Below are 26,117 nucleotides of genomic sequence, written 5' to 3'. Positions count from 1 at the left end.
CCCAATTTGACCCAAACCCGCCCGTTTGCCACCCCTAGTTAAAAACCTCACTAACTATAACTAATTATACTGACTTTTGCCGAAAAATAAAAAGAATAGCCAACACAATTCTCTCGTACAAAAGGTCGTTACATAATACTATGATGCAGTCATTATCCGCTTGTGTAGCCGATAATTACAACTATACATATTCAGATTGTAACCCAAATAGGCTCTAAAGTGTTGTACAACGAAATACAGAACTGCCAAGAATAGTGCAATTTGGTTGGCATCTCTTTGGAAACTGTCGTCCCTTTGAAAGAACTGTAAATCACCAAGAAGAGAACACAACCCCAACAATCAATGGTACAATTTAGGAACTCCTCAGCCCAAGATCACCTGTAACCAAAATCTCCTTCACCTCCCTTCCAGTGCTTACACAACCGTTGGATCGTGTAAGAATTTTGTTAAAAAATCCGAGTAACTATGGATACACCGGAATAAGGGGTGTGGGAATTTTGGGTACATCAATACATGTGACCTTGTGCCACAGATGCATAAGAATTACTGCATGAAGGGTAGACTGTAGAGTGGGAAATAAATAAACCGACAGCTAAAGAGAGCTTCTAAAGAAGGGTCTGGGTAAATCTCTAAGTTCTCTTTTGGTGCTCATGAAAACCGGCTGGTAATGTCCTTAACAAAGTCGGATACATCTTTCCCAGACTATCGTAGCGAAAAGACGGCACGACGTCCAGAAATCGTGCTCGGTCACTTGTCCGCTTATCTGGTTTAGAGTAAACTGAGAAGCAACTTTAATAATCAAGTCTCCTCCTACACTAGCAAGTAGGGGTCGCAAACGGGCGGGTTTGGGTCAAATTGGGTAAGTTATTAGTGGGTTGGGTATTTAATAGGTCATTGACCCATTTAGACCCATTAACTATGAGTCTAATTACTCATACCCAACTCAACCCATTTATTTTAAAGCAAATCCGACCAGCCCATTAACCCAATTACATATATACTAAAAATTATGATCGAAAAATTAGAAAAGTAAAAAAAAATTATGATCGAAACTCATAATTTTTTTCAAAAAGACGAGAATAAGTAATTTTTTTTGTCTTATTGATTTTTTTTGTCTTTATTCAAAAAATTATAAGTTTCAATCAAATTTTTTTACTTTTCCGATTCCTCTCATCAAAAAAAATTAATAAGTCACAAAAATATGACACAAAACAAAAAAAATACAAAAAAAAAATTGAATAAGGACAAAAAAATAAGTTCATTTTTTAATCCAAACCCTTTGCGGGACTACCATGAGAGAAATTTATTCACGGCGGAGCACAATTTTACAGGTCCATTCGCGCAATTAATGGATGAGATGTGTTTTCAGTCAAAATAATTGTTACCGGTCACAATTGATTTTTAATTCGGACCATTCAAAATATTTTTGGACGCGTGTGATTTAGCACAAAACAATTGAATAAAAGAGAGAGAGAAGGCCACGCTCCTGGGGGTGGGGGGGAGGGGAGAGAGAGAGAGAGAGAGAGAGAGAGAGAGAGAGAGAGAGAGAGGGGGGGGGGGGGGGGGCGGTGGCGTACTCCTCCACTTCCCAATTGCAAAAGAGACCAATTAAGAGATGGGATTTGGTGGGTTACTTTCATTGCCCATTGGGTCATTTAAATTGACCCAATTGATATCCAATTATGACCCAACTAATAATGGGTTAGCTGGGTTTGAACCCATTCTTACCCAACTAATAAATGGGTTGGGTTGGGTCTATTTTCTAGTTGATGGGTCTGGATTTGTTAATGGGTCTGGGTTCAATTTGCCACCCCTACTGGCAAGTAAAGATTTAGGCTTCCCTTTTATCGTCCATTTAATACTCGAGCAAGTCTACAGTTACCGATCGGGATTTCCCGATCGGAATCCCGACGCCCCACCGGGCACGCTCCGGTCACCGGACGGCCGATCCGATCCGTCCAATAATTCTAAAAAAAAAACCGAGTGGGCTTGCGTGAAAATAAACGGCATCCGACGTGTGTAAATGGCCGATCCAAACACTCCTTTTTTGTGTTTGGATCGGCCAAAAACGAAGTGTTTGGATCGGCCAAAAAAGGAGTGCTTGGATCGTCCACTTACACATGTCGGATGCTATTTATTCTCGCGTTGGCGCACTCGGTTTTTTTTTTTAGAATTATTGGACGGATCGGATCGGCCTTCCAGTGGTCGGAACGTGCCCGGCGGGGCGTCGGGATTCCGATCGGGAAATCCCGATCGGTAACTGTAGACTTTCTGTTAATACTCACCACACTGGTTGACAACATCACCATTTCTTGCACAGTCGACAACAAAGAAAATGGGATAAAGATCCACAAGGGAAAAAGCAACGGAAAATTTGAAGATAGGCGCACAGACAATGTATATGTTGCTATCACTTGAAAAGAAGACTTCCAATACAGTGTGAAGGTTTCCTACGGGGGCTAGTAACCAGGACAACTAACAAATTTCTCTATGCCAGCTTTTCACCAGCATTTTTTTCTAGGTGTCCACAAATCTATACAAAATCCTTAATATCTCTCAGTGGACTGGCCCAGGGCAGTTGTGCTATGATGGCACAACCCCAGGCATCTGCTTCCTCTCTCGGCACCAAGCCACAAGACCTCAGATTCCCGTGGTACTGTATGGAATTCCTAAGCCCAGCCTTGTGTTTTTTTAATGTCACAGTACAGGATTGCATTGTGGTGTCATTCCCATTCCTTCTTAGAATCAGCTTGTCTCTATGGTGCTTGTACACACACAGCTCAAAAGATGCCCCGTATCGAATGTGTAGTCTATGTTAGGGTGATGTGTGGCCTCATTACAGTGGGATTTTACCATAAATAAAGTTATCACTGATTGATGTGTTCATTTTGCCCTGCACGAACACACAGCCCGACACTAGTATGCCTATTTTCAAGGTCTTGGGGGAAACTGTCCAACATTTGTTTGGTTAAATTGTTGAAATTGTATGAATTGGTACAATACTTAATTTACATAGGAACCAAACTATTGGAGAATTAGAAGGAGAAAGGAGAAGAGGAAACATGGCTTTAGATCGAATAAATAATGGGTTGACACTTGACACTTTATAAGTAGATGACACTTTCGAATGGCAATGTATGGCAGAGAAGTGCCATGACCAAATTGTAAGCTAAGTTGGTCTTTTATTGTACTCCTTGTTAACATCCAAAAGCAGAGATAGTTACAATCCACTCTACATACTACCACTAATAAGCGTTCAAAATCCATTAGTAAAAAGAAGTGATCCATTCCACACACATACCGTCCAAATGAACCAAACTGTAAGCTAAGTGGGTCTTTCATAGTAGTAGTTTGTTACCATCCAAAAGCAGACAGACAGATACAATTCACCCCCACAAAGATAACACTTACAATGAACCATGCACTACATAGTAAACATACTACTGCTAATAAGCATTCGAAATCCCATACATTAAGAAGTTGAGATCCACTCCACACAAATACCATAAAAATGGACCTTCCAGAGCATACTGCCATTGTTGTCAAATGTCACCAACCAACTGCAAATAGCACAATAGCAGGAAGGTTAATAAAGCCCGTAAAAATTTCAGTGTAACCAATTGCCTCGCATAAACACTCCAATACCTCTGCATATAATTGCATTCAGTCCACTCTACGAATCAATTCCTACCACACAGTGCAATTGATTAAGGGAAGCAATTGCCTAGGCGTGAGTGAGTGGAATTACCCTATTGCCCGTTGACAAGACTTCACAAATCGAAAGTGTTCGTATTCCTTCCGGTACACTCAATGGGATGGACAATCCCTTGGGTACACCATATGGAAAATGCCTAAGAACATTACATATACATTTTGGCACTCACATAGAAGATCCACGAAACAGAACAGTTACTCTTATTGTCAATAATACGTAATTTAATCGTACTATTACTTCATTCATAAAACCAATTATATGCATTTCAGTTAACAAATACAACCTCCGATGCAAACTGTTTGACCAATTTTTAAGATGTCCCAAAATGATTGTTCATTCTGAAAAGTCAATGTAAGAAAATCTAAAAAAATTGTAGGATTCTCCAACAGTGAACAAACAATTTGGAACAAGACGTGCATCTCTACAAAGATATACTCGTAATTGAATCAAAATAACTAATAACACCTTGACACAAGAAATGTATGCCTCAACTACCATTAATATTAGGAAGTAATTTGAGTGCGATAGGTAGTGGATCATCTGTGCAGAAATCCCAGAACTGCCTCATTGAACTCCTTAAACTGGAAGATATTTATGTTTGTTTCCGTATCACACGTCCTATGGCACTGTAAATCACATTTTGGCCTATCGATTATACTAATCAACTACACATCTTAAACAACACCGTCTGAACAATTAACTTGAATCATCCTCAAATCCAGTCTTCACAAGAATCCAAACACAAGATGAAATCCAGATTGATTTATCAAGTAACAAATGAGCCTCCCAAATTTAACTATCACTTCCATATATCCAACAGGGTTGCATGACTACAATCCGTCAATGAATGCAATTTATTCTAACCACCTCAACCAAGGTTTTAGATACACCAATTATACGGCCAAACACAAACAAATCATGGTGACCCATTCAAAATCAATATTTGCAATCTCAACCTATTGATGTTTGCTACTACATCTCAAAACCAGCACAATGCAGCAATTGTAGAAGTATAGGATAGCTCATAGGACCATACACAATCCAGTAATACCAATGTACAGGCAACACACAATAGAGTGAAACAAAGGGTACCTTTCAAGGGGCGGTAACCTTTCTTGGTGCCAGGGGGCATGTATTCAGGTCTGCACATGAGGGCCTCGGGTTCCTTACCAGGAGAGGTATACAGGATAGCTTGGAACATCTCATTGGCATGTCGACCTGATTTATGGGTGTCTATGACAACGAAATCCAAATAACCACCACCAACCTCCCGCGTTGTCATCAGGAGGGGATTAAAAGGTTCGACGTAGTTTGAGTTCTACAATAGTCCAAAATCATGCACAAGGTAGTTACCAAGAACAAGACACGCACGCACACAGAGAAGAAGAAGAAACAATCAACCACTTACGAATTGACAAACCAAGAACAAGACACACACACACACACAGGAGAAGAAACAATCAACTACTTACAAATCGACTGTTGTAATAATCCATAGCCTTGGCCGAGTTTTTTATCTGACGGGAGAAATTAGCCGGTAAATCTGGATTGAATTCTGTAGCTAAAATAATGTGTATAGGTAGGTCGCTAGAAGGTCCACGATAAAACTCCTGTATCCATCACATCAACAGAAGCAAAAAAAAAAGAACAAAACATGCATAAATACACTGCAGCGTGAGGATGGCGAGGATGCAACGAGGGAGAGAGAGAGAGCGAAGTAAGTAGTACGTGTGAAGAAGAAGAAAATGTAGTATTTGTACACAATTAATATAGTTAGTTATACATACAGGGTAATCGAAATCCTTGTGGGAGTATTCCTGCCGCTGTTCTGATGTCAAGCCCACCGCCTCCTCCTCAGAATTTGTAGTGACACCCTATAGAGGGAGGAACACCCAACAATTTCTAAACCCCCGCAGCAATCAAATCTGAGAAAGGTCTAAAAGGACAACGAGCAAGAGAGAGAGAGAGAGAGAGAGAGAGAGAGAGAGAGAGAGAAGCTACCTTTGCTTTCTTCTTTTTTTGAACTGAAGCTACCTTTGCGTTCTTCTTTGTTTGAACGGAAGCTACCTTTGCGGTGGTGTTCTTTTTTTGAACGGAAGCTACCTTAGCGACGTATTTCTTCTTTAGATCTGAGTATGCCTGCAGCAGCAGCAGGTCTGATTTCTCGCAGTCGGTGAAACAATACTCGCGAGAGAATTCTTCGTCAATCTGTAAATGCATCAGAAGATCATCTGATGACGAACTGTTAGACGTCTCGCCAGAGCATACCACCTCACGATTTTTACGTTTTTTCCCCACCAACGATGACAACGCTTCTCCAGCTTTCGATCGTGAGCGGGTCACTGGGCCGACAACACCACATCTGAGCATCGGAGTTTCCATCACCTTCTTCTCCCGCAAAACCCTAGAGAGAATTTCAAAACCCCCGCACCAATCAGATAAAGGGAGATCTCAGAAAGGTATACACAAAAACAAAAGGCTTAATTGCAAAAACACCCCCTAAACTATCACTTTTTGGCAACTTCACCCCCTTAAGTTTAAATTCGAGCAACTTCACCCCCCTAACTACCAAATTTGAGCAACTTCACCCCCTCCCCCATTCTCCATCCAATTCTGTTATGAATTTGGATGGAAAATTTCAAAATTGGATGGAAAAGTAAAGTAATGTTCAAAAATGCCCTTTACACCCTTTTTAAAAACTCTCCTCTACACCTCTACACACCAGATAAAACTCTCTCTCTCTCTCTCTCTCTCCTCTCCTCTCCTCTCCTCTCCTCCACACCTTTGTAACCTCACCAGAAAAAACCCTAAATGTAAAACCCATTTATACTCCTCCTCCTACTCCAAAATTACCCCCTCCCACATCACCACCCCACACCACCAGCACCACCTCCACTCACCACCTGGGTGGATCGTGGGTTTTTTTTCCAAATTGTCCAGCGGGTATGCGTAGGGCATTTTTTTGGCTACAGGTAGTTGTCCAAAATCGACAACATTGCATAGTTTATGGTCACTAGCTACGGGTAGAGATTTTTTTGGCTACGGGTACCTGTTCAAAATTTTCCAGCGGCTACGGGTAGTTGACCTTATCGAACAACATTGCATAGAATCTGGTCGCTCGCTACAGGTAGAGATTTTTTAGGCTCCGGGTAGCGACTAAGTGGAATTTGGTTACAACTACTTGAACCAAATCCAGCAAACGTGGTCATGAATTTGAATCATTGCATGACTAAACAACAAAACCAAAAAAGTGTCATACTAAAAAATTATGATCGTGATTCGATTAAGAAACAAGAACTGTAACTTTAAGCAGACATAAACCCAAAAGGTCGACACAAATAAAACTAAGTACGTGGCCCGTATGCCACTGTCGTCGGCAACCATACAAGTTACGGCCCAAATTCAGGAATAAATCCCCAAAAGCTAATCAGCTAATCAGCATTAAATGAATTCCAGATCTCATGTTCAACTCAGAGATTTAGGGTTTATTAAATTCGAAAACAATAAACAACAATAAACAATTTTTTAGCCCTTATGCATATCAATAAACAGCAGGCTTCCCAATTATTTTGCCCTAAACCAACTTAACTAAACAGAGAACTTACGGATGGGAAGAAGCAGGTCGTCGTCGTCGTTCACTGGGGAATCAGGTCGGCGTCGTCGTCTGTCGTCAGCGTCGTGCAGGCCGTCGTCTGCGTCTGGAGGGAGGAGCGTTGGGTGGGTTTCTGAGAGAGGAGGGAGACAGAGGCGGAAGAGAGAGAGAGAGAGAACATGAAAAATACTGTAGAAGGAAGAGGGAGTATATATAACGTATTTTTTTTAACAAAAGGGTACGTACGTAATTTTGTTGCTCAAATTTGATAGTTAGGAGGTGAAGTTGCTCGAATTTAAACTTAAGGGGATAAAGTTGTCAAAAAGTAATAATTTAGGGTGTGTTTTTGCAATTAAGCCAAAACAAAAACAAAAACAAAAACATGAATGAGAGAGAGAGAGAGGGGGGGAGGGGGGCTACCAACCTTAATGCGGTTCTTTTTTCGCAGTTGAGGGTTTTGCCTTGGATTTTTCGTACACTCGATTTTGTCGATTTATAGCTTCCTTTATTCGGGTGTTTAGTGTTTATTGGTTAGAATGTTTGGCAGCTTTGTATCGAGTACATTACTTTGACCTAATTTTTCCGGGAAAAAGAAAAACCAACTTCTCAAATTCTAGTTGATGAAGCCTATCAAAAAAAAAAATTTGGGTTGATGAAAAATTAGGGCTTTTGGCTGGCAAAAAAGAATCTTCGATCTTGATGCTTTTTTGTGGGCAATATTTTGCTTATGGTTTAGGTAAGAAAAAATTAGAGGTGACAAATTAGACTCAAACCCATTAATCAACTTAGACCCATTCACTAGAAAATAGACACAATCCAAAATCTAACCAATTTATTAATTAGGTCTTAATTGGGTCAACTTAAATGACTCAATAAGTCATGAACATGACCCAACTAATTTGAACCCTTCTCAATCTATCTCCTATTAATGTGCGCTGACTTTCCTCGTCACTAGAAAAGGCCTCTCAATTCATCTGCTTTCTTCAGCAAAGGAATCTCTCTCTCTCTCTCTCTCTCTCTCTCTCTCTCTCTCTCTCTCTCTCTCTCTCTCTCCCCCTAGTTTTCTACAAATTGTTTTCCGTTTTTGCTTTTGGTCATAATTTTGTAGTTTTTAGACTCCTCAAATGCTTAATCCAAAAATATAACCCATATCTAGCAAAAACTCAGAAAAACAAACAAAACACACAAAACGAACCGTTTTTATAGAGAAAAACGTGCTTTCACATATTCTTAACCCGAAATAGGTGAGAATAGGAGCAACTCATTTTGTAAGCTTAATTCTTTGACCGGCCACTCCTTAGAACAATAAGCTCAATTAAATATCTTCAAATACTGAGACAATCATCCAATTCTTTGTCTAAAATTCTTTATTCGATTAACTTAGGTGCGAGATTGAGGTTGTCTTTTGCAAGAATCATGTAAAAATCAAGCTTTACAAAATGAACGACTCTGATAATTAAAGTAGAACCATGTGCGTGCCTCACATAAGGTTGAGTAATGTCATCCACTTTCTGATTGGTTGAACAGAATTTAGCAACACTATTGTCTTCTTCCCTACAGAAGTGGTACTTTTTGCCCAATAGCCTAGCAAATTATGGCCAGTTTGTGCTTTGCTGACAGTTGCGAATGGAGTGATGGGCACCATGTACTCGTGTATCGGGTTGGGTTAAAAATAGAGGTGGCAAATTGAACCCAGATCCATTAACAAAACCAGACCCATAATCTAGAAAATAGACCCAACCCAACCCATTTATTAGTTGGGTAAGAATGGGTTCAAACCCAACTAACCCATTATTAGTTGGGTCATAATTGGACATTAATTGGGTCAACTTAAATGACCCAATGGGCAATGAAAGTAACCCACCAAATTCCATCTCTTAATTGGTCTCTTTTGCAATTGAAAAGTGGAAGAGTACGGCCCTCCTCTCTCTCCCTCCCCACCCACCCCTCCTCTCTCTCCCTCCCCATCCACCACCCCCCCCTCTCTCTCTCTCTCTCTCCCTCTCCCCCCAACCCAACCCAACCCAACCCCAGCCCACCCCACCCCCAGGAGCCGTCTCTCTCTCTCTCTCCCTCCCTCTCCCTCTCCCTCTCCCTCTCCCCCCAACCCAACCCCACCCCACCCCACCCCCCAGGAGCCCTCTCTCTCTCCTCCTCCCCGGCCCTTCAAACCCCTCAGGAGCATGGCCTTCTCTCTCTTTTATTCAATTATTTTGTGCTAAATCACATTCGTCCAAAAATATTTTGAATGGTCCGAATTAAAAATCAATTGTGACCGGTAACAATTATTTTGACCAGTCAAAATTGAAAACACATCTCATCCATTAATTGCGCGAATGGACCCGTGAAATTGTGCTCCGCCGTGAATAAATTTCTCTCATGGTAGTCCCGCAAAGGATTTGGATTAAAAAATTGACTTATTTTTTTGTCCTTATTCAAATTTTTTTTGCATTTTTTTTGTCTTGTGTCATATTTTTGTGACTTATTAATTTGTTTTGATGAGAGGAATTGGAAAAGTAAAAAAATTTGATCGAAACTTATAATTTTTTGAATAAAGACAAAAAAAATTAGTTGTTCTCGTCTTTTTGAAAAAAATTATGAGTTTCAATCATAATTTTTTTTTACTTTTCTAATTTTTCGATCATAATTTTTAGTATATATATAATTGGGTAAATGAGCGAGTCGGGTTTGCTTTAAAATAAATGGGTCGGGTTGGGTATGGGTAATTAGACTCATAGTTAATGGGTCTAAATGGGTCAATGACCCATTAAAGACCCAACCCACTAACAACTTACCCAATTTGACCCAAACCCGCCCGTTTGCCACCCCTAGTTAAAAACCTCACTAACTATAACTAATTATACTGACTTTTGCCGAAAAATAAAAAGAATAGCCAACACAATTCTCTCGTACAAAAGGTCGTTACATAATACTATGATGCAGTCATTATCCGCTTGTGTAGCCGATAATTACAACTATACATATTCAGATTGTAACCCAAATAGGCTCTAAAGTGTTGTACAACGAAATACAGAACTGCCAAGAATAGTGCAATTTGGTTGGCATCTCTTTGGAAACTGTCGTCCCTTTGAAAGAACTGTAAATCACCAAGAAGAGAACACAACCCCAACAATCAATGGTACAATTTAGGAACTCCTCAGCCCAAGATCACCTGTAACCAAAATCTCCTTCACCTCCCTTCCAGTGCTTACACAACCGTTGGATCGTGTAAGAATTTTGTTAAAAAATCCGAGTAACTATGGATACACCGGAATAAGGGGTGTGGGAATTTTGGGTACATCAATACATGTGACCTTGTGCCACAGATGCATAAGAATTACTGCATGAAGGGTAGACTGTAGAGTGGGAAATAAATAAACCGACAGCTATAGAGAGCTTCTAAAGAAGGGTCTGGGTAAATCTCTAAGTTCTCTTTTGGTGCTCATGAAAACCGGCTGGTAATGTCCTTAACAAAGTCGGATACATCTTTCCCAGACTATCGTAGCGAAAAGACGGCACGACGTCCAGAAATCGTGCTCGGTCACTTGTCCGCTTATCTGGTTTAGAGTAAACTGAGAAGCAACTTTAATAATCAAGTCTCCTCCTACACTAGCAAGTAGGGGTCGCAAACGGGCGGGTTTGGGTCAAATTGGGTAAGTTATTAGTGGGTTGGGTATTTAATAGGTCATTGACCCATTTAGACCCATTAACTATGAGTCTAATTACTCATACCCAACTCAACCCATTTATTTTAAAGCAAATCCGACCAGCCCATTAACCCAATTACATATATACTAAAAATTATGATCGAAAAATTAGAAAAGTAAAAAAAAATTATGATCGAAACTCATAATTTTTTTCAAAAAGACGAGAATAAGTAATTTTTTTTGTCTTATTGATTTTTTTTGTCTTTATTCAAAAAATTATAAGTTTCAATCAAATTTTTTTACTTTTCCGATTCCTCTCATCAAAAAAAATTAATAAGTCACAAAAATATGACACAAAACAAAAAAAATACAAAAAAAAAATTGAATAAGGACAAAAAAATAAGTTCATTTTTTAATCCAAACCCTTTGCGGGACTACCATGAGAGAAATTTATTCACGGCGGAGCACAATTTTACAGGTCCATTCGCGCAATTAATGGATGAGATGTGTTTTCAGTCAAAATAATTGTTACCGGTCACAATTGATTTTTAATTCGGACCATTCAAAATATTTTTGGACGCGTGTGATTTAGCACAAAACAATTGAATAAAAGAGAGAGAGAAGGCCACGCTCCTGGGGGTGGGGGGGAGGGGAGAGAGAGAGAGAGAGAGAGAGAGAGAGAGAGAGGGGGGGGGGGGGGGGTGGCGTACTCCTCCACTTCCCAATTGCAAAAGAGACCAATTAAGAGATGGGATTTGGTGGGTTACTTTCATTGCCCATTGGGTCATTTAAATTGACCCAATTGATATCCAATTATGACCCAACTAATAATGGGTTAGCTGGGTTTGAACCCATTCTTACCCAACTAATAAATGGGTTGGGTTGGGTCTATTTTCTAGTTGATGGGTCTGGATTTGTTAATGGGTCTGGGTTCAATTTGCCACCCCTACTGGCAAGTAAAGATTTAGGCTTCCCTTTTATCGTCCATTTAATACTCGAGCAAGTCTACAGTTACCGATCGGGATTTCCCGATCGGAATCCCGACGCCCCACCGGGCACGCTCCGGTCACCGGACGGCCGATCCGATCCGTCCAATAATTCTAAAAAAAAAACCGAGTGGGCTTGCGTGAAAATAAACGGCATCCGACGTGTGTAAATGGCCGATCCAAACACTCCTTTTTTGTGTTTGGATCGGCCAAAAACGGAGTGTTTGGATCGGCCAAAAAAGGAGTGCTTGGATCGTCCACTTACACATGTCGGATGCTATTTATTCTCGCGTTGGCGCACTCGGTTTTTTTTTTTAGAATTATTGGACGGATCGGATCGGCCTTCCAGTGGTCGGAACGTGCCCGGCGGGGCGTCGGGATTCCGATCGGGAAATCCCGATCGGTAACTGTAGACTTTCTGTTAATACTCACCACACTGGTTGACAACATCACCATTTCTTGCACAGTCGACAACAAAGAAAATGGGATAAAGATCCACAAGGGAAAAAGCAACGGAAAATTTGAAGATAGGCGCACAGACAATGTATATGTTGCTATCACTTGAAAAGAAGACTTCCAATACAGTGTGAAGGTTTCCTACGGGGGCTAGTAACCAGGACAACTAACAAATTTCTCTATGCCAGCTTTTCACCAGCATTTTTTTCTAGGTGTCCACAAATCTATACAAAATCCTTAATATCTCTCAGTGGACTGGCCCAGGGCAGTTGTGCTATGATGGCACAACCCCAGGCATCTGCTTCCTCTCTCGGCACCAAGCCACAAGACCTCAGATTCCCGTGGTACTGTATGGAATTCCTAAGCCCAGCCTTGTGTTTTTTTAATGTCACAGTACAGGATTGCATTGTGGTGTCATTCCCATTCCTTCTTAGAATCAGCTTGTCTCTATGGTGCTTGTACACACACAGCTCAAAAGATGCCCCGTATCGAATGTGTAGTCTATGTTAGGGTGATGTGTGGCCTCATTACAGTGGGATTTTACCATAAATAAAGTTATCACTGATTGATGTGTTCATTTTGCCCTGCACGAACACACAGCCCGACACTAGTATGCCTATTTTCAAGGTCTTGGGGGAAACTGTTCAACATTTGTTTGGTTAAATTGTTGAAATTGTATGAATTGGTACAATACTTAATTTACATAGGAACCAAACTATTGGAGAATTAGAAGGAGAAAGGAGAAGAGGAAACATGGCTTTAGATCGAATAAATAATGGGTTGACACTTGACACTTTATAAGTAGATGACACTTTCGAATGGCAATGTATGGCAGAGAAGTGCCATGACCAAATTGTAAGCTAAGTTGGTCTTTTATTGTACTCCTTGTTAACATCCAAAAGCAGAGATAGTTACAATCCACTCTACATACTACCACTAATAAGCGTTCAAAATCCATTAGTAAAAAGAAGTGATCCATTCCACACACATACCGTCCAAATGAACCAAACTGTAAGCTAAGTGGGTCTTTCATAGTAGTAGTTTGTTACCATCCAAAAGCAGACAGACAGATACAATTCACCCCCACAAAGATAACACTTACAATGAACCATGCACTACATAGTAAACATACTACTGCTAATAAGCATTCGAAATCCCATACATTAAGAAGTTGAGATCCACTCCACACAAATACCATAAAAATGGACCTTCCAGAGCATACTGCCATTGTTGTCAAATGTCACCAACCAACTGCAAATAGCACAATAGCAGGAAGGTTAATAAAGCCCGTAAAAATTTCAGTGTAACCAATTGCCTCGCATAAACACTCCAATACCTCTGCATATAATTGCATTCAGTCCACTCTACGAATCAATTCCTACCACACAGTGCAATTGATTAAGGGAAGCAATTGCCTAGGCGTGAGTGAGTGGAATTACCCTATTGCCCGTTGACAAGACTTCACAAATCGAAAGTGTTCGTATTCCTTCCGGTACACTCAATGGGATGGACAATCCCTTGGGTACACCATATGGAAAATGCCTAAGAACATTACATATACATTTTGGCACTCACATAGAAGATCCACGAAACAGAACAGTTACTCTTATTGTCAATAATACGTAATTTAATCGTACTATTACTTCATTCATAAAACCAATTATATGCATTTCAGTTAACAAATACAACCTCCGATGCAAACTGTTTGACCAATTTTTAAGATGTCCCAAAATGATTGTTCATTCTGAAAAGTCAATGTAAGAAAATCTAAAAAAATTGTAGGATTCTCCAACAGTGAACAAACAATTTGGAACAAGACGTGCATCTCTACAAAGATATACTCGTAATTGAATCAAAATAACTAATAACACCTTGACACAAGAAATGTATGCCTCAACTACCATTAATATTAGGAAGTAATTTGAGTGCGATAGGTAGTGGATCATCTGTGCAGAAATCCCAGAACTGCCTCATTGAACTCCTTAAACTGGAAGATATTTATGTTTGTTTCCGTATCACACGTCCTATGGCACTGTAAATCACATTTTGGCCTATCGATTATACTAATCAACTACACATCTTAAACAACACCGTCTGAACAATTAACTTGAATCATCCTCAAATCCAGTCTTCACAAGAATCCAAACACAAGATGAAATCCAGATTGATTTATCAAGTAACAAATGAGCCTCCCAAATTTAACTATCACTTCCATATATCCAACAGGGTTGCATGACTACAATCCGTCAATGAATGCAATTTATTCTAACCACCTCAACCAAGGTTTTAGATACACCAATTATACGGCCAAACACAAACAAATCATGGTGACCCATTCAAAATCAATATTTGCAATCTCAACCTATTGATGTTTGCTACTACATCTCAAAACCAGCACAATGCAGCAATTGTAGAAGTATAGGATAGCTCATAGGACCATACACAATCCAGTAATACCAATGTACAGGCAACACACAATAGAGTGAAACAAAGGGTACCTTTCAAGGGGCGGTAACCTTTCTTGGTGCCAGGGGGCATGTATTCAGGTCTGCACATGAGGGCCTCGGGTTCCTTACCAGGAGAGGTATACAGGATAGCTTGGAACATCTCATTGGCATGTCGACCTGATTTATGGGTGTCTATGACAACGAAATCCAAATAACCACCACCAACCTCCCGCGTTGTCATCAGGAGGGGATTAAAAGGTTCGACGTAGTTTGAGTTCTACAATAGTCCAAAATCATGCACAAGGTAGTTACCAAGAACAAGACACGCACGCACACAGAGAAGAAGAAGAAACAATCAACCACTTACGAATTGACAAACCAAGAACAAGACACACACACACACACAGGAGAAGAAACAATCAACTACTTACAAATCGACTGTTGTAATAATCCATAGCCTTGGCCGAGTTTTTTATCTGACGGGAGAAATTAGCCGGTAAATCTGGATTGAATTCTGTAGCTAAAATAATGTGTATAGGTAGGTCGCTAGAAGGTCCACGATAAAACTCCTGTATCCATCACATCAACAGAAGCAAAAAAAAAAGAACAAAACATGCATAAATACACTGCAGCGTGAGGATGGCGAGGATGCAACGAGGGAGAGAGAGAGAGCGAAGTAAGTAGTACGTGTGAAGAAGAAGAAAATGTAGTATTTGTACACAATTAATATAGTTAGTTATACATACAGGGTAATCGAAATCCTTGTGGGAGTATTCCTGCCGCTGTTCTGATGTCAAGCCCACCGCCTCCTCCTCAGAATTTGTAGTGACACCCTATAGAGGGAGGAACACCCAACAATTTCTAAACCCCCGCAGCAATCAAATCTGAGAAAGGTCTAAAAGGACAACGAGCAAGAGAGAGAGAGAGAGAGAGAGAGAGAGAGAGAGAGAGAGAAGCTACCTTTGCTTTCTTCTTTTTTTGAACTGAAGCTACCTTTGCGTTCTTCTTTGTTTGAACGGAAGCTACCTTTGCGGTGGTGTTCTTTTTTTGAACGGAAGCTACCTTAGCGACGTATTTCTTCTTTAGATCTGAGTATGCCTGCAGCAGCAGCAGGTCTGATTTCTCGCAGTCGGTGAAACAATACTCGCGAGAGAATTCTTCGTCAATCTGTAAATGCATCAGAAGATCATCTGATGACGAACTGTTAGACGTCTCGCCAGAGCATACCACCTCACGATTTTTACGTTTTTTCCCCACCAACGATGACAACGCTTCTCCAGCTTTCGATCGTGAGCGGGTCACTGGGCCGACAACACCACATCTGAGCATCGGAGTTTCCATCACCTTCTTCTCCCGCAAAACCCTAGAGAGAATTTCAAAACCCCCGCACCAATCAGATAAAGGGAGATCTCAGAAAGGTATACACAAAAACAAAAGGCTTAATTGCAAAAACACCCCCTAAACTATCACTTTTTGGCAACTTCACCCCCTTAAGTTTAAATTCGAGCAACTTCACCCCCCTAACTACCAAATTTGAGCAACTTCACCCCCTCCCCCATTCTCCATCCAATTCTGTTATGAATTTGGATGGAAAATTTCAAAATTGGATGGAAAAGTAAAGTAATGTTCAAAAATGCCCTTTACACCCTTTTTAAAAACTCTCCTCTACACCTCTACACACCAGATAAAACTCTCTCTCTCTCTCTCTCTCTCCTCTCCTCTCCTCTCCTCTCCTCCACACCTTTGTAACCTCACCAGAAAAAACCCTAAATGTAAAACCCATTTATACTCCTCCTCCTACTCCAAAATTACCCCCTCCCACATCACCACCCCACACCACCAGCACCACCTCCACTCACCACCTGGGTGGATCGTGGGTTTTTTTTCCAAATTGTCCAGCGGGTATGCGTAGGGCATTTTTTTGGCTACAGGTAGTTGTCCAAAATCGACAACATTGCATAGTTTATGGTCACTAGCTACGGGTAGAGATTTTTTTGGCTACGGGTACCTGTTCAAAATTTTCCAGCGGCTACGGGTAGTTGACCTTATCGAACAACATTGCATAGAATCTGGTCGCTCGCTACAGGTAGAGATTTTTTAGGCTCCGGGTAGCGACTAAGTGGAATTTGGTTACAACTACTTGAACCAAATCCAGCAAACGTGGTCATGAATTTGAATCATTGCATGACTAAACAACAAAACCAAAAAAGTGTCATACTAAAAAATTATGATCGTGATTCGATTAAGAAACAAGAACTGTAACTTTAAGCAGACATAAACCCAAAAGGTCGACACAAATAAAACTAAGTACGTGGCCCGTATGCCACTGTCGTCGGCAACCATACAAGTTACGGCCCAAATTCAGGAATAAATCCCCAAAAGCTAATCAGCTAATCAGCATTAAATGAATTCCAGATCTCATGTTCAACTCAGAGATTTAGGGTTTATTAAATTCGAAAACAATAAACAACAATAAACAATTTTTTAGCCCTTATGCATGTCAATAAACAGCAGGCTTCCCAATTATTTTGCCCTAAACCAACTTAACTAAACAGAGAACTTACGGATGGGAAGAAGCAGGTCGTCGTCGTCGTTCACTGGGGAATCAGGTCGGCGTCGTCGTCTGTCGTCAGCGTCGTGCAGGCCGTCGTCAGCGTCGTGCAGGCCGTCGCCTGCGTCTGGAGGGAGGAGCGTTGGGTGGGTTTCTGAGAGAGGAGGGAGACAGAGGCGGAAGAGAGAGAGAGAGAGAACATGAAAAATACTGTAGAAGGAAGAGGGAGTATATATAACGTATTTTTTTTAACAAAAGGGTACGTACGTTATTTTGTTGCTCAAATTTGATAGTTAGGAGGTGAAGTTGCTCGAATTTAAACTTAAGGGGATAAAGTTGTCAAAAAGTAATAATTTAGGGTGTGTTTTTGCAATTAAGCCAAAACAAAAACAAAAACAAAAACATGAATGAGAGAGAGAGAGAGAGGGGGAGGGGGGCTACCAACCTTAATGCGGTTCTTTTTTCGCAGTTGAGGGTTTTGCCTTGGATTTTTCGTACACTCGATTTTGTCGATTTGTAGCTTCCTTTATTCGGGTGTTTAGTGTTTATTGGTTAGAATGTTTGGCAGCTTTGTATCGAGTACATTACTTTGACCTAATTTTTCCGGGAAAAAGAAAAACCAACTTCTCAAATTCTAGTTGATGAAGCCTATCAAAAAAAAAAATTTGGGTTGATGAAAAATTAGGGCTTTTGGCTGGCAAAAAAGAATCTTCGATCTTGATGCTTTTTTGTGGGCAATATTTTGCTTATGGTTTAGGTAAGAAAAAATTAGAGGTGACAAATTAGACTCAAACCCATTAATCAACCTAGACCCATTCACTAGAAAATAGACACAATCCAAAATCTAACCAATTTATTAATTAGGTCTTAATTGGGTCAACTTAAATGACTCAATAAGTCATGAACATGACCCAACTAATTTGAACCCTTCTCAATCTATCTCCTATTAATGTGCGCTGACTTTCCTCGTCACTAGAAAAGGCCTCTCAATTCATCTGCTTTCTTCAGCAAAGGAATCTCTCTCTCTCTCTCTCTCTCTCTCTCTCTCTCTCTACTTTCCGGTTCTCTCTCTCTCCCTAGTTTTCTACAAATTGTTTTCCGTTTTTAGGTTTTTTCTTAGGTAATCAAAAGAAATTTATACAATCAAAGAAGTTTCCAAATTTTATACGAGTTCCAAATTTTTCTCTGTACCTGCACCTTGAAATATGTTTAGAGAGAGAAAATTCAACTTATAAATGAAAAGCCGGCTTGTTCATGGCTTATTTTTTTTATCCTTATTCAATTTTTTTCGCCTGATGTCTATGTTTAATGGAATGGTTTGCTGCTTCTGATGTAAGAGACGTGGGATTCCTGTAATTGATAAAATGTTGATGCAACTCGTGTTTACTGATGCGGTTGACGATAATATAATCTTTGTGCTTTACGTCTGTTGAAATGAATATGCAGCTCATGTTATCTAATTCCTCATGGTTATCATTTGAGTGGATGGTGACCATTTATACGGGGCTCTGCTTTTATTTGTCGAAGAAGATGCCAAAGATATCTGATGGTGTTTGCCGTGATATGGAAATGCCTATTGTCCTGCTTTGGGGTTGATATCTGCTTGGGGCTTGAGTCATTGATATGTCCCGGACCTCCCGGTTTAGGCTATTGTTATAGTTCTAAGTTCTGTAATCTTAATATGTAATCAATCCCCTTCCCTTTGAATATTTCTTCTTTGCCGATTAGCGAAAAAATGTTGTACGGCCATTTCTTTAGAGAAGAAGAAATATCTTTAGAAAAGAAATACGACTTATATTGTTCTAATTGTACTGCATTCCATGAGATTAATGAATACGACTTTTTTCTTGGATGCTATGCTCCTTTCAACGAATTATGGTACTCTATTTTGGTCCATTCTGGAGATAGTGTAAAATTTGGTTCCTCATTTCAACTGGACAAGCGCAAGCACAAATAGACGAGGTATGCTTCGGCACAATCCATTAAAACAAGACAAGCAATACCTCAATAATTTGGGCTGTCTCGGCTCATAATTCACCAAAGGAACAAATGGGGGGCAACCTAGCAAGCTCAACTTAACTGGCAGTTTCTTCAGAAAATGAAGAATGGAGGATATGGGAAACCTTATTTCGCTTAAGGAAAGTTCAATATTCATTGATACTATTGCTAACCAGATGGATTCCACACAACGTACTTGGCAATTTGAATCGTGCCATCGTCTTCTGCGAGTTTAGTCTATACCACAATTATACTTCACAATCGAATCATATACTATTAAGGAGTATCTACACAAAACAATCAGAAAAAACTAACAAAACAATGAAAATTAAACTACCAACAAACAACAAAGAATTTCACCGTCGTTGAAGTCCTCAACAGAGCTCTACGCATACAATCGCACATTGGGTCCCCTTCCCTCGATGTTCTATAGCTTGAGTTTGCGCTTTCGGTACTGGTACATGTGGCTGCTGTGGAATCAAAGAATCTCCTTTAGCTTTCGCAAACCATGGAAGAATTAATGTCTCTATTTTTAGCTCGGAATCTTTCCGATTGCTGGATAAAAAGAAAGGACTAAAATGAGAAAGAGAAGCTAGTAAACAATTTAGTTCTTTATTTTTGTTCTAATATATAGCTAAAACAAAGCGCATATATGCTCGAGCTTGCTCTGAAATCCATGAAAGAGAGAAAAACATATGTCAAGATATAAATAAATTAAGTAATATATCTGTATGGTTTCTAACACTTGCAGATTAAGGTTTTGGATTTGGGAATTTTTATACAATGAAACAAATCTAGCTCTAACAATTCTACGTTCAAGCTAAGATACAACAGTGCTAAGCGAGTAGGATACAACAATGCCTTCATCCATTTCCAAGCTCCTAAAAGCCCTAATATTTTTATCAACCCAAATTTGAGAAGAGGGTTGTTTTTTTACCTGGGAAAATTAGGTCAAAGTAATGTATTAAAATCAAAGAACTTTAAGGGAGAAACAAAAAAAATAGAGAAGATTAGAAGGGAAAAATGATTGATTTACAGTGTTTCGGATCAAGCCCTCTAATTTTGAGACCTTGACCTTCGAGTTTCTTCAAGTTTCATCAATTTGGACCATCAAAATGGTTGTGAGATTCCACAAGATAGAGGGGTTTGTTGAGAGGAGCGTTTGGAAGGTATTAGGTGGAATAATTAACTTCTTAACAATATCTTTCAGATATTATTACTAATATTAGCAATAAGGCATTAATGAAAAAAAAAAACCTTTTGACTGCATTCATTTTCTTTACTACGTACCTTGCTTTTGTTGTTGCCTTCTAAAAGCTATATATAAGAGGACATTATCTCCAGAGACAGCCACAGACAGGGAATTGTTTTCAAGTTGAATATGGAGTAGCTAGCAGTGGATTTTTCGTGCTGTAGGTCTTCTTCCTTGATGGTTTCTCTTTTGCTAGTGCTTCTACTCATTGGCTCATCATCTCCACCAAGTGATTTGGTTAGAACAATCTGCCCCAGAACTATAGACAATATTTTGTGCCTACAGATTTTCGAATCCGATCCTCGTTCAGAAACCGCAGATGTTAAAGGCCTCAGACGGATTGCAATCGATGCGTGTGAAGCCTTGGCTAACCAAACCCTTAATACTTGTGGTGGCCTCGATCAACTCCTCAGTAACCTGGCTAGGTGTTCCGAGCCAGAGCCCTGTGGGAGCTCGGTCAATGAGTCGGTTGGAACCTATGGTTCGGGCATGCTGCTCAGTTCGTTGCTCGGTAGAAAGACTGATTTCGGAGAATACTCTTAGCACAAGTTTCTGCTTCGGTGTATCCGAAGCTCCCTAAAGGAGGCAATTACGCCAGATGGGCCCATGAAGATCGTGTAACAGGCATAATCATTGGGGTCAGATCGGGCGATGTGCTCCATAACCGTTTCTATTCCATTTGTCATTCATGACGTCACCTGAGACGGTTACTCGAGTGTATCCTCCACGCTCTAGCTTGGAGGCAAAGCAAACTTAGGTCTATAAATACAAAAGGATATTCATCTTTGAGAGGTATGCCATCTTCCCTAAACCCTAGATCTACATTCTCCCCCAAGATCTAACTTGATCGTCGGAGGGTCACTGGGCTTACATAGCCCTAGTGACTTGTTGCAGGTCTAGAGGCAGGAGAACGGATTAACAGAGGGAGAACCTTAGCTCAGGACAAGGTCCCGTCATATCGAACCCCCACAATACTCTTGGCTCTCTGATTAATAGCACACCGGCTAGCCCTCTAAAAGATCGATATCAAACTTGTGGAAGAAACTATGAAACAGTCATTTCCAAGCTCAATACAGCAAGGAATCTTTTGTCATCTCCCAATTATAAATCTGCATCCAGTCCTGCTGCAGATGCAACGAGTAATAACTTGAATTGTGAAACTATTTTCTTAGTATCACCAGAACCGGCCATACCGACCAAACTCGATAAATTGGCTTTCAAGTCTCAATTACTTGCCCGAATCACTCAAATTGTTTTAGCTTTCCTTGTGTAAACGTATGTTGGGTCGTTATTTTCGGCATGTAGACCCTCTTTGCGATGCACTCTAAGCGTATGCCCAAAGCAAAGCATCGTCAAACGGATTGAAGAACAAGGAACATCTAATTCGACTTATATTTCTATGGAATTATCAAACCCAATTATACCCAACGCAATTAATTTTAATTCAGTACTGTCTCATTATCCTCGAAGGCTCAACCTCACTCTAGTAGGTTATGTAAACGCAGTGCTTAAATCCATTATCAAATAGAAGGAAATTACAAATAAAAAAAACACTAGACAAGAGGACACTTCTTACTCTTACTCTTACTATATATCTTTGTGTTTATGCATGCATGCTAAAGATGAAAGCACTCATTTCAACAACACAACCATCAGAACTTCTCCCTTGCAGCCACTGTCGCTTGCCGGCCGAGAGAGGGGTAGAGGGATTGAGAACCAGTTTTAGTTTCAAATGTAGAGTACTATTAATAATCCTGCAGGTACTGAAGCCAATGTACCTCCAGAATTATATTCTGTTGAGTAGGATTTGATAATGAGTTTGAGTAAGTGATTGAAAAACTTAAGATTCTATGAGATCCATTGGAATTCACCTCTCCTTTCCTACTAGGATCATAATTACGGGAAAAAAATTACTCAAAAGCAAAACAAAAAATTGTTGCACAAAATTATAGAAACATGAGAGTAATTAGTCGATTTATTAGCGAACAAGAAAAAATATCATTTATACGAGTGAATTGATTGATTTTATTTTTGCCAAAACGATAACAGATGATATTATAGATCCAATAAACAATACATCAAGAGGAAACTCCATCCCTAAACAAGGATCAAGAAACTAAGCAGAAGGAGACTCAGTCCAAAGACTACATCCAATTCCAACTAAAACCATCACTCCAAACAGTCGGAGCACTACAGAAAATAACCATAAACACCCACATAGGAGTGATAGAAGCCCCACAAACGAGGATAAATCCCACAAAGGGGACACCAAAGAAGAGAACAAAAAAGAGAAAAATTGATAATGGAACCGAACGGAGCTCGCCGTACCGGAGCAGACTTCATCCACCAACCTAGATCTCCTACTTCGGCGGGGGAGGACGCCTCTGGCGACCACAATCTGCAAGGCACTACCTCCAAAAGCTGTTGAACTACACGGCGGGAGAGGTGGAGGAGAGGGCGGCGGATGGTGGTTTAGGGAGGAGGAGGATGGGGGTAAACGAGGAAGGAGAGAAAACCTCTGAGATCTGAGATCGGGAAATGAAAAAACTCCACGAGGGGGAGAAATCCCTCCCCTCCCGTCACCCATTAGGGTGTGAAACCCTAAGGAGGAGGGGAAGGAAGAGATGCGGGGCGGTGGCTTCTTGAGAGAGAGAGAGAGAGAGAGAGAGAGAGAGAGAGAGAGAGAGAGAGAAATTACTATGTCTATAAGGATTGCTGTAAGACAAGGATTCAGAATTGTTTTTCATTCCGAGGCAAACCTGTGTAATAATTCTTAGCAGAAAATAATAGTAAGTATTTTCTAAAACATTGCTTGAGAGTATTGACCAATTTAAAAGATCATTTAATGTAGTTGAAATAACAAAATTTTGGGTTTGCAAAATCTCTTTTTTTATGGTATTTATTTATATATTGATATAAATACATTTTCCAAATAAACATATATAGGAAAAGAAACAGCACATGGATACACCTTACAGTGTTGAAATATTTTCTATAAAAATCTTTTTATCCTCATAACTACTTAACAAATTAGTCCTGATTATTAATTATGATCATTTAACACCATAAAAAAGGAAGCTACCAACATAAGCATTTTAAGATACCATTGCTTACATCTCTTTCTATAACAAGCTTGTTAACCAACATAAGCATTTAAAGATATCATTTAACACTCAATAAACGTAGGGAAAATAACAACACCCATACACACGGCCGTGTTGACATCTCTTTCTATAAAAATCTAACATTATCCATCATTTCCCTTATCCATTTTAATACAAATGAAAATTTGTCATTCTATTGGGGATTTTTTTTTTATCAATAATAGAAAAAATAGAACGGGCATTTGAGTTTTCTTACCACGGTAGCAAGTTTTAATTCCTTTCAACAAAAAAGAGCCCCACCTACGCACATCTCAAACGCAACATCTAATAACTTAGAGTCTTATGATGATCCAATTCGTAAATCCTAACATCTAAATCATTCATACAAAATTTAGGTTGATTAGATTTTGATTATTTCATGATTCAAATCAATTGATGAAAATTGAAGTTATAAAGTGCATTAATTGCAATGCAGGTGTGAAATTTTCATATTGCTACAAATATTTGATGAACCGGATTTTTTGCATGATTATTTTCACTTAAGACCTACAAATGAACCACTTGGACCGTCAAAATAGGGTGTGAGATTCCACAAGATTGAGGGGTTTGTTCGGAGGAGCGTTTGGAAGGTATTAGGTGGAATAATTAACTTCTTACCAATATCCTTAAGATATTATTACCAATATTAGCAATAAGGCATTAATGGAAAAAAAAAAAAAAAACCTTTTGACTGCATTCATTTTCTGTAGTACCTTGCTTTTGTTGTTGCCTTCTAAAAGCTATATATAAGAGGACATCATCTCCAGAGACAGCCACAGAGAGAGAATTGTTTTCAAGTTGAATAGGGAGTAGCTAGCTAGCAATGGATTTTTCGTGCAGTAAGTCTTCTTCCTTGATGGTTTCTCTTTTGCTAGTGCTTCTACTCAATGGCTCGTCATCTCAACCAAGTGATTTGGTTAGAACAATCTGCCCCAGAACTATCAACAATATTTTGTGCCTACAGATTTTCAAATCCGACCCTCATTCAGAAACTGCAGATGTTAAAGGCCTCGCACGGATCGCAATCGATGCGGGTGAAGCCTCGGCTAACCAAACCCTCAATACTCTTGGCTCTCTCTTTAATAGCACACCGGCAAGCTCTTTAAAAGATGTATATCAGACATGCGTAAGAAACTATGAGACAGCCATTTCCAAGCTCGAGACAGCAAAGAATCTTCTGTCGTCCCCCAATTATAAATCTGCATCTGGTCTTTCTACAGATGCAACGACTAATATCTCGAGTTGTGACACTAGTTTCATATTATTACCAGAACCGTACGGGTCAGCAGTACTTTCTTTTTTAGATTTGACTAGAAAGTCCTCCAACCTTGCCCGAATCATTGAAATTATTTTAGTGGATTTTCTCGTGTAAACGTGTTTTGAGTCGTTATTTTCGACATGTAGACCCTCTTTGATGTCGCAATGAATAATAAAATCTAGAAGATGATCGTGCGATAAAACTAATTGTTCAACGACTACTACGTACTTCATGTGCTACTGCTCTCTGCCCAGTAACATTGCGTGTGTAAACCAAAGAAAGAAAGGTTCATCTATGGGTTGGGCTTACCGATAAGGCCTAGTCCTCCCCAAAGTCCAAACCTCAAAACTGCTGTATTTGAAAAGAAAATGGGTTATTTACTTTTTTGATCCCAAAATGTTAAGCAAGTGTCATTTTGGTCCCTAGTATACCAATTGCAGATATTCAGTCCAAAAAGAAAGCTAACAATTATAACTAAACGAAACTCTCTCAGCAAGGGCGGAGGAAAATGGAGACAAATGGGATCAGCTGACTCCACTGCCATCCAATTTTTCAACTAGGGTATTTATACGTCACACCCAAATAATACTAATTGACCCCACTTAAAATTCTCAATTTGCCCCAATTCCACAAAGTAATGTCAAACTTATCAAAAAGTATATTGCACGGGTAAAATCTACACTATTTCAACCAATAAGAGGAATGGTAATGTTCACCCTCTTTTCAGAAGGGTGAACAAAATTGCACTCATTCTGAGTTGAGGGTGAACATTACCCTCCTTCTCCTATTGGTTGAAATGGTGTGGATGTCAACACAAAGTGTGTGGATCCCACCATAAAGTGATGCCGTGCTTATCAAAAAGTGTATTGCACGGGTGAGACCTACACCATTTCAACCAATAAGAGATAAAATAATGTTCACCATCTTTTCAGGAGGATGAACAAAATTGCAGTCATTCTGAGGGTGAACATTACCCTCCTTCCTATTGGTTAAAATGGTGTGAATCCCATCACATAGTGATATCATGCTTATCAAAAAGTATATTATACGGGTGAGACTTACACCATTTCAA

The 26,117-nt window shown here is 39.7% G+C and overlaps 3 protein-coding genes across 19 annotated transcripts; 1 reads left to right on the top strand and 2 right to left on the bottom strand.

Annotated features, from left to right (window-relative positions):
• Positions 1–3,241: 3,241 nt before the first annotated feature.
• On the bottom strand, positions 3,242–6,186 carry LOC131330257 (uncharacterized). 9 transcript variants are annotated; one of them, XM_058363782.1, is made up of 7 exons: positions 5,984–6,186; positions 5,819–5,854; positions 5,717–5,782; positions 5,503–5,589; positions 5,188–5,325; positions 4,808–5,033; positions 3,242–3,560 (listed from the first exon to the last, which is right to left on the bottom strand). In XM_058363782.1, the coding sequence occupies exons 1-7, from the start codon at positions 6,095–6,097 to the stop codon at positions 3,550–3,552; spliced, it is 678 nt and encodes a 225-aa protein (XP_058219765.1). In that variant the 5' UTR covers positions 6,098–6,186; the 3' UTR covers positions 3,242–3,549. The 9 variants fall into 9 exon arrangements, with proteins under 9 accessions (XP_058219765.1, XP_058219766.1, XP_058219761.1 ...); XM_058363783.1 differs by having other exon boundaries at positions 5,717–5,749; XM_058363778.1 differs by having other exon boundaries at positions 5,819–6,186.
• A 7,142-nt stretch (positions 6,187–13,328) lies between these two features.
• On the bottom strand, positions 13,329–16,273 carry LOC131330255 (uncharacterized). 9 transcript variants are annotated; one of them, XM_058363772.1, is made up of 7 exons: positions 16,071–16,273; positions 15,906–15,941; positions 15,804–15,869; positions 15,590–15,676; positions 15,275–15,412; positions 14,895–15,120; positions 13,329–13,647 (listed from the first exon to the last, which is right to left on the bottom strand). In XM_058363772.1, the coding sequence occupies exons 1-7, from the start codon at positions 16,182–16,184 to the stop codon at positions 13,637–13,639; spliced, it is 678 nt and encodes a 225-aa protein (XP_058219755.1). In that variant the 5' UTR covers positions 16,185–16,273; the 3' UTR covers positions 13,329–13,636. The 9 variants fall into 9 exon arrangements, with proteins under 9 accessions (XP_058219755.1, XP_058219756.1, XP_058219751.1 ...); XM_058363773.1 differs by having other exon boundaries at positions 15,804–15,836; XM_058363768.1 differs by having other exon boundaries at positions 15,906–16,273.
• Positions 16,274–24,427: 8,154 nt separating this feature from the next.
• Positions 24,428–25,190, top strand: LOC131330256 (pectinesterase inhibitor-like). The gene has a single exon (XM_058363776.1). It carries the CDS (start codon positions 24,611–24,613, stop codon positions 25,157–25,159), a length of 549 nt encoding a protein of 182 aa, XP_058219759.1. The 5' UTR covers positions 24,428–24,610; the 3' UTR covers positions 25,160–25,190.
• Positions 25,191–26,117: the final 927 nt, after the last annotated feature.

The sequence above is a fragment of the Rhododendron vialii genome, chromosome 6a (assembly GCF_030253575.1).
Source record: "Rhododendron vialii isolate Sample 1 chromosome 6a, ASM3025357v1".
NCBI lineage: Eukaryota > Viridiplantae > Streptophyta > Magnoliopsida > Ericales > Ericaceae > Rhododendron > Rhododendron vialii.
Note: the sequence above shows the minus strand (reverse complement) of the source record. Positions and strands in the feature narration are given on the sequence as shown.